Source organism: Betta splendens, chromosome 4 (assembly GCF_900634795.4).
Source record: "Betta splendens chromosome 4, fBetSpl5.4, whole genome shotgun sequence".
In the NCBI taxonomy this organism is placed as follows: domain Eukaryota; kingdom Metazoa; phylum Chordata; class Actinopteri; order Anabantiformes; family Osphronemidae; genus Betta; species Betta splendens.
In genome coordinates, this window is record NC_040884.2 from 3,832,112 (window position 1) to 3,847,432 (window position 15,321).

Here is a 15,321-nt window from a genome sequence, read left to right on the forward strand (position 1 = left end):
TTATCCTTTCATAGCCCATGAGTGTAAATCATACATAATCATTAATTACGCCGCCTTAAGCCCGGGTCTGACCCCAAAAGCCCTAACATCACTCACATTGTTACATTTCAAAGCAATTAGGGAACATTTTAGCTCCTTCTGCCTTTTGCTTCAGCTGCAACTCACAATTAACTTCTGCTGCACATCCGAGGCGTCGGGGAGATTTAGGGCTGCCGGTGACCTTTCCTTTTCCTTTGACCACTGCTGCCGGAGGGCGAGACGCTCATGTGAGACTGGAGAGAGTCTGACAGCTCATCGGTCACGTCCGGCCCCCTGCTGAACGGAGCCCGGGAGGACGCGGACTCCTCGCCAGGCTGCAGGATGCGGAGCTGCTTCATGCCTCGTTTGCAGAAATATATTTAATTTTCATAATGCACTTTAGTTTGTATAATCTGTTTACTCAGTGAACAAATGAGAATTATATAAATAGCGGTGGTTGTTAAAGTGGGTGGTCCTTCTTCGTTTTCTGTTCTTATTATTACATATCTTTTTAGTTGCACCCCTTCTGGACTGTACAGTGAAATTAAACAGTAATGAAAACTTATTCATAACATTTTTGGAGGCTTGCAGAAACTCCCGTGCAAACAATAGGCTGCCTAAAATACTGCGCCGTGGAGCAAATTTGATTTTATTCCAGCAGCCGTTTTCATTATGGCTTTTAATTGTGAGGACGGATAATAAAACCAATGCCCTCCGTCTTTTGTGTGTTGTCACTTTCGATTAATGAATCATTTTCCCCGGAACAGCGTTGTTCGGGCGCCTCGTGGGAGCTGCAGGTGGCGCTGTTTGACCCCGGGTCCACGCAGCAGAAGGAACGTCCACGCACACAAAGAGCGCGAGAGCGTTTCACTCACCCCGAATCCTGGAAAGAGGGACCCACAGAGCGGACCCGTCCTGTGGACCCGAACCGCCTTCAAATGCCCGATTTATTGGTGTCTTCACTTTATAAGAAGGCTCATTTCCAAAATGACTTGGAACTGCATGAGCTTTGACTGAACGAGCGACACCTGCTCTCTCTCTCTCTCTCTCTCTGGCATCTGTGCAGCTCCGGGGAGAAAGGAGAGCGTCGGAGAGGAGGAGGAGGAGGAGCGGGGTGTACCTGACACTTGGTGAGAGCGCGTAGCAGCTCTCTGATCGCGGAGACGCAGCCGGAGCCTCCTCCTGCCCGTTCACTCACCGCTAATCTCGGCTTTGCGCAGTTTTGGACGGGAGGCGGTGTTTTCTGTCGACAGGGCGCAAAGTCTGCGAAATCAAAACTGCAACAAAGCCCCGGAGGCTGCCTCCGAACAGCCCCAGTGAGTGGGACCGGGGGTGCTCGGGGTTTTGGCGGCTGAGAGCGGACTTCACCTCCAGGATGCGTCTCGGGGCGCTTCTCTGCGCGTCGGTGTGCCTGTTTGCAGCACCGGGCCCGGCGGCCGGGGCGGAGAGGAGCTGCGCCGACCTGCGGCAGTTCTACACGGGGAAGGGCTTCACTCTGGACGGGGTGCCCCAGACCGAGATCTCCGGTGAGTGTTAGTTGGAAATGACAGAGAGCAAACGCACAACGCGCCGTGAGCAGCTGTGGCTTTTTCTCGTATTGTCCTAAAACATCTGCCACGTGACGAAACACGGCGAAAAACCCAGCGAGGTCCCGTGTGTTTCTGTTTCTAATAAGAATAATGGATCTGGTTTTGCTTGGTTTTACATCATTCATTAAAGCAAAGCCGCAGCCAACGCTTGTTCCATCCATTTCTAAGTTGCCTTCACTTGTTTTATTGTTGTTGTTTGTGCTGCGTACCGGTTTTATTACGGCGCCAGCCTCCGTGTGTGTGTGTGTGTGTGTGTGTGTGTGTGTGTGTGTGTGTGTGTGCGCTCCTGCTTCCATTTATCCGCTCACTGAAGTCTTTCCCAGTCTACAGTCTGCCCTGCAGATCTCTATTATTTATTTTCTGGGGCATCTTCATTGTCGGCCGGAGGCAGAATCACGCGTGGGTGCGAGCGTCGCTATTATTGTCTGTTTTTGCTGCTTGCCCACGTTTGAACTGCAGGTGCGAACCGTTTTCTATGAAAACTAAATGGGGAAAAGATGGATTTGCTTTATGCTCCGGGCTGAATAGCAGCAGCACAGCGGTGCGTTCAGGTGCATTCTTCGTTGTCTGCCCCGGTGCTGCAGGTGCGGTGCATGTGTGTGACTGTCTAAGTAGCCGTCACCGGCGTAACTAATAATTAGGGACAGCACTAGAAGCTGCAGTAAAGTTGAGCTGAACAAAACAGGAGGGATTTATGGGACCGTGGTTTCATTCTGTGGCAGCCTCTCCTGTCAGTCAGTCACTCATCCAGCCAGTCAGGCTATCATGCATTCAGTCAATCTGTCAATTACCCAGACAGTCACATAATCAATGGGCTCAAGATCGAGTCATTCAGGCAGGAATCACAAATGAAGGTGTGCAGCTCGTCCGTCGCGTTTCCACTCTTCACAGCACGAATAAAGCGCCTCGGCCTTGAGGAAACTGATGGCATCTGGGAAATAGTTCCCCGTTAAGACAATCATCCATCGCTCTCTGTCTCCTCCTACGTGTCACCTGAAGATGGACGAGGGCGAAGCAGAGCAGCGGAGAGGAGGTGAAGCGTCTGTGTGTGTGATCTGAAGGTCACCTCACTGTGGGTCAGTGGAATCAGCCTGGTTTTTAATGGCGGATGAGCGTAAATGTGTTACGGACTGAGAGCAACAAATGGAGAGTAGACGAAGAGAACGGAGGAGGAGGAGGAGGAGGAGGAGGAGGAGGAGGAGGAGGAGGGAGCAGCCAGACAGGGAGGCAGCTTGACAGAAACACAGTGAGTCACTCAAGGTCTCTGTCGGTTCTCCTCAACACGACGCCCCCCCCCCCTGAAAACACAGCTTTTATTGACAGACCAAAAACAATGCTTCACTCACCTGGACCTTGATCTGCTCTACTTATCTGAGCAACAGTTCTGCCTCCACAGAACTCATTAAAACTGACAAGCAGATAGGAACAGAAGGACGAATTCCCCAGAACGCGGCCGCGCCGTCGTTTTCATCTCACACACCAAGATTGATCAGTCTCACTGGGTGAGGCAGACGCCTCTGCAGCCCGAGTCTGAGCAGCGTGGGTAGTCATGGATACGTTCAGGACCAGACGCTGATTCATGGGGTGTTTACGTTATCACAGCTCTGGTGGTTTAAGTTCCCTTTAAACAGCTTCAGAGGCGTTTCAGACTCGCGGCCTCCTGAACAAAACTCATCTGTTGAGTCACAAGCAGCTTGTGATTTGCATTATCCTCACCAGCATCTACAGTGTGAGAGGAGGTTACTTCAGATCACTGGCCTCACTGGGTGGAGGTCTGACACAATCCAGCCATGGTATTTCATTATTGGAGCATTTATTCTTTAGGCCTTGACGCTCTGATGACGTTTTAATGCATCATGCTCGTTATACAGTAGTTCCTGTATTGATGCATCACACTGAAGAACAGGTGATGATTCATAAAGTCATGTAATGACAAACCTGCAGGCTTCACTAAACGCTGAGTCGTGGCCACTGGCCTCGTTAAGTGGAAGCATTTCACCACTAATCCAATTCCCTCCGTCAGTCTGACTCAGACTGACTGGTGCTTCTGTGTGACTCCACTGCCAGACACCTTCACCTGAGTGACGGAGAATCGTCGCTCACTGTAGGCTTCAACCTACTGCCTCATCTTCTCTTCGCTCCTGTGCTGTTTATTTCAGAGCACAACTTCACTTTCCGTTCCCTGAAAACTCGGCCAAGCGGCTAATTAGACGCGGAGGCTTCAGGCCCCCGGCATCGGTGGACGCGGTGCATCATTACCGCAGGTCTGGTTCAGCGTCGGACACCTGAAGCAGCGTGAAACGTCAGCTGTGAATCTGATCTGCAGTGGAAAACACATGTTAGTGCCAACTCTGAACTGGGTGTGACACCTGCATGTGTAAGAGGATACGATAAATATCAGGATTCCGCGGTAAACAGCGGATAATGTGACGGGCAGATGCTCTGCATTCCTAGCGAGGGCCGCTTTTATCCCGCCATTGTCCCGCAGCTCCAGCCCATGTGAATGGAGGGTGTCTGCTCGCCTGTCGCTGTGCCTGCGAGCGCTCACACATGACACGCTGCCTCCGCTCATCCTATAGAGTGTGCGTTTAAAAGTCAGTGAAAGCCAACACCCTCTCTGGTGAAGACGCACACATTCACTGGGACCTTTTTTGGCTTTGTTTTGCGTGGGGCAGCGCACACCCTGGTGATCGTATGACACAGTGGGACTGTGTCCCTCACTGCTGCTGAGCCTGTAGCCTGAATATTGAGTTTGTTTCCCGCATGTGTGCGTTCACGCCGCAGTAGCTGCAGATCGGGCTGGATTACAGGTTGAGTCGCCGGCCCACGAGTCTTTAACCAGGCTTAAAGTCAAGCACCGACTCATTTTCATCCACTGGCAGTTACAAAGCGCCGACGCCCTCGCTTCAGACGCAGAGCTCCACTGCTTACTGCTTCACTGTTATTCAGGTTCTCATTCAGTTACTTCACATTTACATCCTGTGTCCACGGCATCAAAAACAACAAGAAGCCGTATTATTATCACATCACAAACAGCATTGCAGCGGTTAATAATCAGTTACATCCTGAAATATGTCTTTCTTTGCTGCGCTGAGGCTTCACGCTGCTCCAAACCCCATCCACTTACAGTGCCCCCCCCCCCCCCCCCCCCCCCCCCACACACACACACACACACACTCAGCACTGTTTAGGACTGATGCACGTCTGAGCTGAAGTGAGCGTCGATATTTTACAGTTCCTCTGCTTCGCATCCGCCCTCTGTGAAAACCGTGTGAGCTTTTACGTATGTGTGAGAGGAAATTGATACCGTCTGTCATCTGTCACATATCACATGCTCACTCAGGCCTCACAGGAAACCAAGTGGAACCCCCCCCCCCCACACACACACACACACACACACACACACACACCCCGTCCACGATGGCTTCGGTTTATAAACACATCCACAGGCTCTGGATTCAGCTTTTAGACTCGCTTCTCTTCTCTCTGCTGTTTGTGCCTCCACCTCTGCATTGTTTTTCTAGACAAGCTCAGATGTTTCAGTGTGTGTGTGTGTGTGTGTGTGTGTGTGTGTGTGTGTGTGTGTGTGTGTGTGTGTGTGTGTGTGTGTGTCTGAGAGGTGGGTTTGGTTGGTGAGATGTGTTAAAAGCAGCGCTGTGAATCTTTCATGATGTCTGATGCAGCGACATGAGAGAGACAGACGGAGGTAGAGGTGAGGATGTGAGGAGACCAAAAAGAGAGATGAGAGCATGAAGGACGGCTCGCTGCTGGTTCCTCACTGCTTCACAGCCACTTGGAGACATGCGTGCTCTATAACCCTACGCATCATCTTTATTTACACTTCTATCTTTAACAGTTAGTCTGCATTAATATGTTAATTAATGACCCATCGACGCAAAAAGAAAAGTTAACTCATCACAGTCATGATATCATACATTTTCTGAGTTAATAAACAATGAGCTACATTCTCATCGCAAATCGTCTTGATGGTGTTAAAACTTGTGGACACACGTCTTAATGCACATTTATATTCAAAGCATGAAGCCATATTATCCAGACTGACATTGAGTAAAGACACACGAAGATTAAATTCCTCTGTCGCTGACATATAATCAAGTCAACCTGATGAATGCAAGGGTCAGAGTGCTGCAGCCCTCCTGAATCGCTGCGATCGTTATGTTAAGCAGAAGTGGTGGGAGGAAAAGGAGGGAGGAGGCCGGGAGGGAAGGGAGGGAAGGGAGGGAGGAGGCCGGGAGCGAAGGCGCTAGCGCTGGACGCCTTCACATCCATCACGGTGCTGCTTCTCGCTAACTTTCTCCACCTCTGCATTCCTCCCCCGTCTCCCACAGCTCCACCTCCCACCTTCTCCTCCCCCTTCACGCCGCGTCCCGCCTTCCTATCAGGTGCTGTCTCTGCTTCCTCCTCCTCCTCCCGCCGCCCCCTCCTCCCTGGGAGCGGAGCGTCCATCTGCTTTCCAAATGAGAAGATGAGTGGTTGCGTGTGATGCGGTGCACTCTGGCTGCTCGGCTGCTCTATGAGTCAACGCTCCGCGTGCATATGTTCCCCGGGCGCTGAGCGACTGAGGAGATGGAGAGTTACTGGCGTGTGCGTGCGTCGGAAAGCAGGCGTTTGCATGTAGTGAAATGAGCTGGTGCATAACTGGTCGTACTGGTGCGTTCTGAGCTAATTCCTGTGCTGATGCCCATTAGCTCAGTACCTCTGGACAACGTGAGCTGAAGGAAGGCAGGTGGGAAGTCAGCTGCACTGCTCTGTCTCCACCAGGTTTAGATCTTCTCTGATCTATCTGTCTTTATCTCATGCAAATCAGCAGCAAAGGTCAAGCATGGATCATTTGAGCTATGAGCACGAGGAAGAAACGCACCCTGGCCCCACATCAGCACCAGGTGGACTGGGTTCCTTCCTATTCTTTATTACTGTTGTGTTTATGTGTTGAGTTACAGATGTACATAGTTCTCCGCTTTCCATTTTGCTAATCATCTGAGTTGGCCGCTCTCATTGCCTGAATGCTATTAATCATTGCAAGGATTTGTCATTTTAATTCGAGTGTTAACTGCAAAATATCACTGAGCTAAATAAAGATCAGCATCTCCAGTAAATCAGCACCAAGTTGCTTTCTGCTGCTGGAAATAATTACCCCTACGGGGATGCGCCCTACACTAGTGCATTACTCCATATTAATATGACATGATCGCTGATAGTTTGTTCGGTGTTTGGAGGAGAAAAGCTGAAATGCAAATCTGTGTGAGGCTTCGTCTCAGCTGAGATCACAGCGATGCAGACGCTCTGGAGGGATCACGGCTGTTATCTGAGGCAGAGCGACTGGGCGTCCGCCACATCCGTCGCCACGGCGCAAGGTCAACAAACAGGCCTGGCACCAGTTTCCCGTAGCAACCGAGGGTCTGATCTTTATTTTTACATATGACATGTTAGTGGATGCTGAGGCGTGGGACGAAAAGGTCGGATCAAAGGGACCACGCTGTTGCTTTCACCGGAACACAAGTAGTTTGTGGAAATAGAAACTTGGTGACATTTAAGGTGCATGCACACACACACACACACACACACACACACACACACACACACACACACACACACACACACACACACACACACACACACACACACACACACATGCCCTACTCCTTGTTACATCATGAGTGTTGTGCCCTGCTAATAAAGAACTGGCGGCCCACTGCAGGTGTGGTGTGTGTCTGTGCTGCTGTGGTGTGTGTCTGTTCTGTGGTGTGTGTCTGTGCTGCTGTAGTGTGTGTCTGTGCTGTGGTGTGTGTCTGTGCTGTGGTGTGTGTCTGTGCTGTGGTGTTTGTCTGTGCTGTGGTGTGTGTCTGTGCTGTGTTGTGTGTCTGTTCTGCTGTAGTGTGTGTCTGTGCTGTGGTGTGTGTCTGTTCTGCTGTAGTGTGTGTCTGTGCTGTAGTGTGTGTCTGTGCTGTGGTGTGTGTCTGTGCTGCTGTGTTGTGTGTCTGTTCTGCTGTAGTGTGTGTCTGTGCTGTGGTGTGTGTCTGTTCTGCTGTGTTGTGTGTCTGTGCTGCTGTAGTGTGTGTCTGTGCTGTGGTGTGTGTCTGTGCTGTAGTGTGTGTCTGTGCTGTGGTGTGTGTCTGTGCTGCTGTGTTGTGTGTCTGTTCTGTTGTAGTGTGTGTCTGTGCTGTGGTGTGTGTCTGTTCTGCTGTGTTGTGTGTCTGTTCTGCTGTAGTGTGTGTCTGTGCTGTGGTGTGTCTCTGTTCTGCTGTAGTGTGTGTCTGTGCTGCTGTGTTGTGTGTCTGTTCTGTTGTAGTGTGTGTCTGTGCTGTGGTGTGTGTCTGTTCTGCTGTGTTGTGTGTCTGTTCTGCTGTAGTGTGTGTCTGTGCTGTGGTGTGTCTCTGTTCTGCTGTAGTGTGTGTCTGTTCTGCTGTAGTGTGTGTCTGTGCTGTAGTGTGTGTCTGTGCTGTAGTTTGTGTCTGTCTCTCAGACCCGGTCTGTGCTGTGTTGTGCGTGTGGAGGCTCGGACTGATTCCTATAATTAGACGCGTTGCTGTGAAAACGCAAACCTTGTCTCCCTCACACGTTTTGATCGTTCTAACCTCCTGTGTGTCGACGCAGGCGACTCCATGTCGCCTTTTATTGTTCTTTTTATTGGCATTTCTGCTTTATTGCACCGTTTGCCGTCGGGACTGACAGGAGTTTATTTGATGGAGGTGGTGAACTGCATAAAACCTGCTCCTCGGCCCCAAACGTTTTCCTGACGATGCGCGAGCTTCCGCGTGATACGCGACTGTTTCATTCAAGAATGAATGGAGTTGAATAAAAACACAGCTCCTCCGCTTCACGTTTTTGTTCCTTTTCACCTCATTCGAACGTCTCGTGATCAGTTTCATCAGAGGTGACCTCATGTTACTGTCCCGTCCTTCTCACTGGCCACATTATATTTACTGTAGCAGCTGACAACATGATTATAACCACGAAGGAGAAAATTATATACTGAATATCATAGCGTTTCCAGTAGCGGCGTCATCCAGGAACGCTCACCACACGCTGCTTTACATGATGTCAACACATGCAGTTAAAAAAAAACAAAACACACGCAGTTAAAAAAAACAAAAAAACACATGCAGTTAAAAAAAAACACATGCAGTTAAAAAAAATACATGCAGTAAAGTCATTAGTAAACGTTTCTCATGCATCTCAACTTGTCGAATGACAGCTTAGTTTGAGAGCATCTGGAGGCAGAACACAAAGACAATGGGAACGATCTTCAGTACAGAGTAGAATGAGGTCATAAAGTACAATTATAACGACAAAGTTACAGGTGGATGGTGAAAATAAATGAGATCCAAGCTTCGTTCGTGATCTGTGGCCTGATCTTCCTGACACTGACTTTTGCCGCTGCAGTGACTGCATGTCTTCTAATAAGACACATGTCATTTGTTGGTGGTTTTATGAAGCTCTACACACTGGGCTGATTGTTAAAAGGAGCCTGTGTGGCAGCGTTGGCTGCAGCGCTTCCTCACATTTATCTTGATCTTGTCTGTGAGGGACCCACAGTGTCAGCGCTGACTGATGGCTCTGACCCACGGTGCTATTATCATCCGGCACCGGCGCTGCAGGAGCACGGGCTGAGAACAGTTAAAGGGCATTACGTCTGTCACAGCAACAGTCAGAATGGAGATTTGTGTTTTTGCAAATGGCTGCCAACGAGAATGACACAGAGCTGTCAAAGAGGCGGAGGGGGGGCTTTGCTCCCAGCAACTCTGCTCTGGCAGCCGTCGCCACGTCGCCCAGTTTCTTCACCGTTGTGACGTCGGAGACTTGACCTGGAAACAGCTGACCTCAGACCTGCAACACACACCCCCCCCCCTCGTTGCTGCCACTGCGATTTGATGCGCCTGCTGTGGAGCCGCGAGGGCTCAGGATCTGCACTGATGCGGCCCCGTTAACCCCCACATGCCCACACACACACACACACACACACACACACACACACACACACACACACACACACACACACACACACACACACACACACGCGCGCGCACACACACACACACACACACACACACACACACACACACACACACACACACACACACACACACACTGTTGTCACCTCTTGTTCACCACCTCTCACCAGCGACGCTGCAGCAGGATTAGGGCCTGATGTCTAATCCGCCGGCTAATCCCAGACTGGTAATCTATGTTAGCAGCTCTTAACTCCCAGCACGACGTCCAACGCATTGACCTTGTCACAGAGACAGTAGTAAACACTCAATGGTTTCATACTTGGCTTTTTTGTCACCGCTGGCGTGAACTCACACATGTTGAAACGTGCCCATTCAGCTGCTGACTCTACACTAGTTGGCACATACAGTACTGTCAGGCTTTTTTTCACATACTAAGTGAAGAGGAATAAAAGTAGTAGTTAACTTAAGAGCCTTCAACTACTCCCAGAAATGACATAGAATTATGGCATTATATGGTGAAGCTGGTGCCATGTGATGCAGACACACACACACACACACACACACACACTCGTGGGTGCTGCTGGGTATTTTTAGTCTGTTAATGGCATCAAACAAGCGAAGGTTCACCCAAAACACGGGCGTCTGCGCCGCCCTCTCTGTTTTCCGCTTCCGCTCTCCAGCGTTTATCACACATTGTCTCGTTTTGTCACAGTTACTGTGTTATTTCTGTTTTATTGGTCTGGCCTCAAGAGCTTCAAGGGATCAGGACTGGCCGTGTCATTGTGTGAAATGTTTGCCTTCACTCGGTATAAAAGCAGATACTGGAAACAATAAATACAGCGTTTTATGTAATGTTTCTAGCGAATGGACAGAAGGAGCAAAGCAGAGGACGTGAAACGGCTCCGATGTTAAACCTGGTTGAGCCCTTTGTCCTAAAACATCCTCTAGCGATATAATCATGTCAAGTCTAATTAGTCCAATATCTGACTAAAAATCTGACTTTTAATAAATAAGCAGTTCAAAGATGGAGCCAGGCCTTGGCCCGGTTCTGCTGTGGAGCCAGGTTTCTGGGCCCTCGGTGCAGGAACCGGAGCTTTGTGGACTTGTAGATGAAGTGTCCCCATGTTTGCTGTCGCCCGAAGGCTGCAGTGACGCGAGGAATGATTAGCATTGATTAGCATGTTGACTGAGCTGCGTGCTGTGGCGGGAATGAAACGAACTGTCACAAAACTGCGCCATAGGTCTTTTTGTTTTGGTGCCAACGCAGAGTCGCGCTCGGTAAAGTTTCAATCAATTACACAGTCCTTTATGAGAATCCACTGCTGGAAAGAGCTCGTCGCCGATCCACAGAGAAAAGATAAAAGCTGCAGATTTATGAAACACTTAGAAGTAGATTACAGCTTCATAATTTCCTCCTTTTCGCTCTTTCTTCTTGCTCCGCTTCTGTTTCTCTCCTCTTCCTCCCTCCCACCTCTGCCTCGTCTTTCATTTTCTTTTTATTGCCTTCTCATCTCACCATCGCTCTCTCTCCTCTTTCATCATTACGGCCCCCTCCTCCTGCTGCTTTTTGCCGGATAGTAAAACAGTAAAAGTGTACTTTGGGAGGAAGGCCATGTGGAAGGTTAAATCACATACAGGTGCCTTTAAATAGCGACGCACACACACACACACACCTAGATGCACTAGACGACTACCACTTACCCATCCGCCTCTCATTTAGGTAGCAATAATTTGCCTCAGTAAGTGACAGGGTTATTGTAGAACTCTCATTAAGAAAGGGAAGCAGCGAATAAACGTCCGACTGAAGGGAATAAATTCAAACCACTGCCCCATTTTTACTGCTCAGCAATAGGCTGCTTTGATGTGGTGTTAGACAGCAGAGCGGCAGCAGACTCCGGGGACGCGAGCGTGTGTCCGTGAGGCAATTACGCCGCGCGAGACCGGCTATACACGATGTTTGTAATGCGGCCGCGCGCAGAGGTGCGTCACTTCGGCGCTTCACGCGCGCGTGTGCGCTGCCCGGCTCGGAGAGGTCAGGTCGGTGATAACGAGAGCGTTACCGCGGCAACGCGGCGCAAGGTCGCTTCCTGCCACCAACTTTCATCTCAGCGGGAGCGGAGGGGAAAACGAGAGCAGGTCGGACGGGGGGGTAGGCGGTCGTGGGGGGGGGGGGGGGGGGGGGGGGGGGGTGAGCTGAGGAAAATAATTAAAAGTTAGTGCAGAGTGGATGACAGGGCGAGGAGATCCCCTATTGAAGGGCGGACAGAATGACACGACTGGATCGATAGAGGAGAAGCTGGTACAGGTATAGATTTTACTGCTACCTGCCTGAGGACCCGCGACGCACGACTGTCCTGACATCCTCCGAGTCTCTTCAGAGGCCACATCCACGTTTGTCTCATCTTTTGATCTAATTTTACAGATATTCATGGTCCCCGGAGGATGAATCCTACCCACGTGGTTGACTCTCTGCTCATTTTGGCAGTGGCTAACATGTTGACATGCTAATATGACGTACGCTAGTAAGGCTTGCTAATGAGCGTGTTAGCATGCAGCCTCACAGGGAAATACAGGCCATTAAAGGTCCCACACGTTACTGCATGAAAACAAAGTCTGGCAAGATTAAATGTAATGAAATACTATTCTTTAAGTGAGGTCTTTAATAATTTCTGCTTGCATTTCCTTTCTGCTCTGGGGTATTTTACTCACTACTGCAGTGCTTGTAGTCATGATTGTGATGTACAGAGGTAATTTGAAGGATCCAAACAGCAAAGCAACTTTAGAGCAAGACTTCATTATTTGATGATGGCGACAGAGATGCTGTCAAACAACTTTATCCCTTTGTCAGCAGCTGAAAGATGTTGAGGGACAGTCCAACATCTGGAAACTAGTCATTTGAGAGACTTACGCTGATTCAGCTTCAGCGCGTACGGTCCAACCTTTCAAAGGGATTGGTCTGCAGCATCGGTGCAGGTTCGATGTGTGATGGAGCACTTCTGCTACGGCCGATGGTGTAATTGGATTTACACGTCTCATTTAAACTGCTGGATGCCTCAACAATCCCCGCTATTGGAAAACATCACTGGAGTTTCTCAAGTAACACAAAATTGATCTTGGAATTTTAATGCTGCAGCCATCGTCATTAATTACGTACAATTAAACAAAGTGCAACAAGAACAACGTTTAAGCAGTTTAGGTGTTTGGATGCTTTGTTACGACTGGGGAGGATGTGATATTATCTGTATGCACTGTATTTGCTGGTTTTATGGTGTGTGTGTGTGGTGGGGGGGGGGGGGGGGGGGGGTGGGGTGGTGGGGGGGGGGGGGGGGGGGGGGGGGGGGGGGGGGGGGGGGGGGGGGGGTATAAAAGCCTATAGATATGTGCGTGTGTGAATTACAGCGACCTGATCTTCTTAATTGTGTGTCTGGTGACCCTGATCCTTCTAATGAAGGGGAGGGGAGGTTCCATCCATCCCATCGTGGCCCATTTTACAGTGTTTGTTCAGTTCTACTGAATACGTTGGTAAACTGTCTGCAACCGCTGACGCAAACCCTGAAAAGTCGCACGCTTTTGGTTGGTTTCTCCTCTTAACCCACGAGGCAGATGGACGCCCACGCTGGTTTTTGCTGAAAGCTTCTTGCATTAAAGAGAGGGTTTTTGTATCTCTGCTTTTGGCAAGTGCTCCAGTGGGATTTGTGGGATTTTCTATATAATTCTTTATATTGTAGGTGTACTGTTGTATTTTGTAAAGTATTAATCACTGTAAAGTGGTTTAAACCATTTCCTATGCGTTTGTTGGACCCGAGGAAACGCTTCAGATTAATTTTTAAGAAATGCAGGATCAAAATCCCTATATTCAGGCTTTCATGTCGTGTTGCAGAAGTTAAAAAAAATATTCCCCTGAAGATAAAAAAATGGATTTTACCAGAGGGGAAATACCAATTATCTGTCAGAAGCCAAAGCAATAACGATGCCTCTGTGTGAAATACGCGTCACCAGCGTGAGATATTAACGCTTAAAAAAACATTCATAAGAAATGAATGTCTTCTCATTAAACAGAGGTAAACAGACAGCCGCTTTCAGCGTCGTTACATAAATAAATAGCTGTGGCAACGGTGTCATGTGCTGGATTAAATCTGGGCGTTGCCGATGATTAATGAGAGTTTGGCTTGATGGGACTTTGATTGGAGTTGGGCTTTAGTTGAGGGCAGCGCCTCGACATGTTTATTGCTGCAGTGTGTGTAACGCCAGGCTTCCTGCTAGCGAGCGGTTGTGATTTGGCCCCGCGCTGCCTGGCTCCATGGCTTCCTGTCAGATCACCCGTCTCGACAGGCGGGCCCTCGGCGTCGAGGTAGGACACGTCTGCCACAGGGAATGTGGGGGGAAGTGACCGGTGCACATGGGACGGGACCAGATGCTGGCGATGGGAAAGGGACGCATGTGTCGCCATGTGATCTCCATGGCAACAAGCACAAGCAAAACCTACAAACAAAGTTGATGTTGACAGGACTCGGTAATTGTAAAACAGCCTGAGGCGGCTGAACCTCACCTTTCCAATGCGGAGCTGGCATCAAATGTTTCCATAAAGATTGAATCAGATGTTTCTACATAATTGATGCTGGGAAATTCAGCCCATCGTGATCCTTTAAAGCCAGTGAAGTGCGAGTCAAATTCTTTTTTCCACTTCAGAGTTGATAAAGGTGTTGGTTGGAATCCTGGGCTGCTGGACGCACTAAATGTCCTGCCATTATTCACTGTGAAGATAACTGCTGCCAATTAGTTCTGTGTTTCTTTTGTGGCTTCGCCGTCGATGCGTCTCGACTCCCGCAGTGTCAGTTTGTCTCCAGTCTGTTGTCGCCTCTGCAGGAGCTGCACGGCTTTAAGTTTCATCACTCTTTACAGCAATGCAGGCAGGGATTTTGTGCTGACGCGTCTGTCTCCTGTAGTGGAGCGCTGTAAAAGCCTTTAACTGCAGATGTGTACTGTAGTTACCACTGAGCTGTTACTGGTGTTGACCTCTCATACTGGCAGCACTGGATAATGAGGCTACAGGCGAACCTACTGGAACTGCTGCTGGATTCTCCGTCCATCTTGGCTTTTCTTTTTGTTTTTTTTGAATGGCCCCTCAGGCACCGAGGCCCCACAAGTAGAGTAGAAGCCGGTGTGTTTGTCCCTCAAGTTGTAGACTTAACTAAATATATGCTGAGGCTTAAGGGCAAAACAGCAGGAACAACTAAATCTCCTATAGAAACTGAGGCTAATTTCCTTTCCTTTCCTTTCCTTTCCTTTCCTTTCCTTTCCTTTCCTTTGAAAGGAAGTAAAGGAACGGTAAATGGAACTGCAATGAAATGGACCTTAAATTACATGAAAGAAAGGAAAGACATTACCTGACATGTGAACGTAAGACCTTCACTTCCCGCCTTCCCTTCCTGCCTTCCACTTGCCCTTCCCCTCCCGTCCCTGCCCTTCCCTTCCCTGCCCGGCCCTTCCCTTCCCCGTGCCCTTACATGTCCCTGCCCTTCCTGACAGGCACTTACCCTTCCCTTCCCGTTCCGGCCCTTCCCCTGCCCCGTTTCCCCGTGGCCCTTCCCTCCCCTTTCCCCTTCCTTCTCCCCTCCTTCCCTTCCCTGTTCCTTCCCGTCCTTCCCTGCCCTTCCCATTCCCTCCCTTCCCTGTCCCTTCCCTTCCCTCCCCTGCCCTTCCCCTTTCGCCCTTCCCTTCCCTCCCTTCCCTTCCCTTCC

General features: G+C 49.6%; 1 protein-coding gene and 1 long non-coding RNA gene across 3 annotated transcripts in view; both read left to right on the top strand.

Moving 5' to 3' along the window:
- Window positions 1-871: 871 nt before the first annotated feature.
- The window catches only part of LOC114854777 (glypican-1-like), a 24,247-nt gene continuing 9,797 nt past the window's right edge, over window positions 872-15,321 (top strand). The window contains exon 1 of one of the 2 annotated variants that reach the window (XM_029149466.3): window positions 872-1,544. In XM_029149466.3, coding sequence (XP_029005299.1) covers window positions 1,394-1,544 — 151 coding nt within the window. In that variant the 5' untranslated portion in view covers window positions 872-1,393. Of the gene's footprint in view, window positions 1,545-6,535; window positions 7,164-15,321 lie in introns of those variants that run through there. The other variant, XM_029149467.3, reaches the window with a different exon arrangement.
- Window positions 11,776-12,224, top strand: LOC129603956 (uncharacterized). Its single transcript, XR_008694406.1, has 2 exons — window positions 11,776-11,885; window positions 12,003-12,224. It is a non-coding gene; the product is annotated as an uncharacterized LOC129603956 (long non-coding RNA).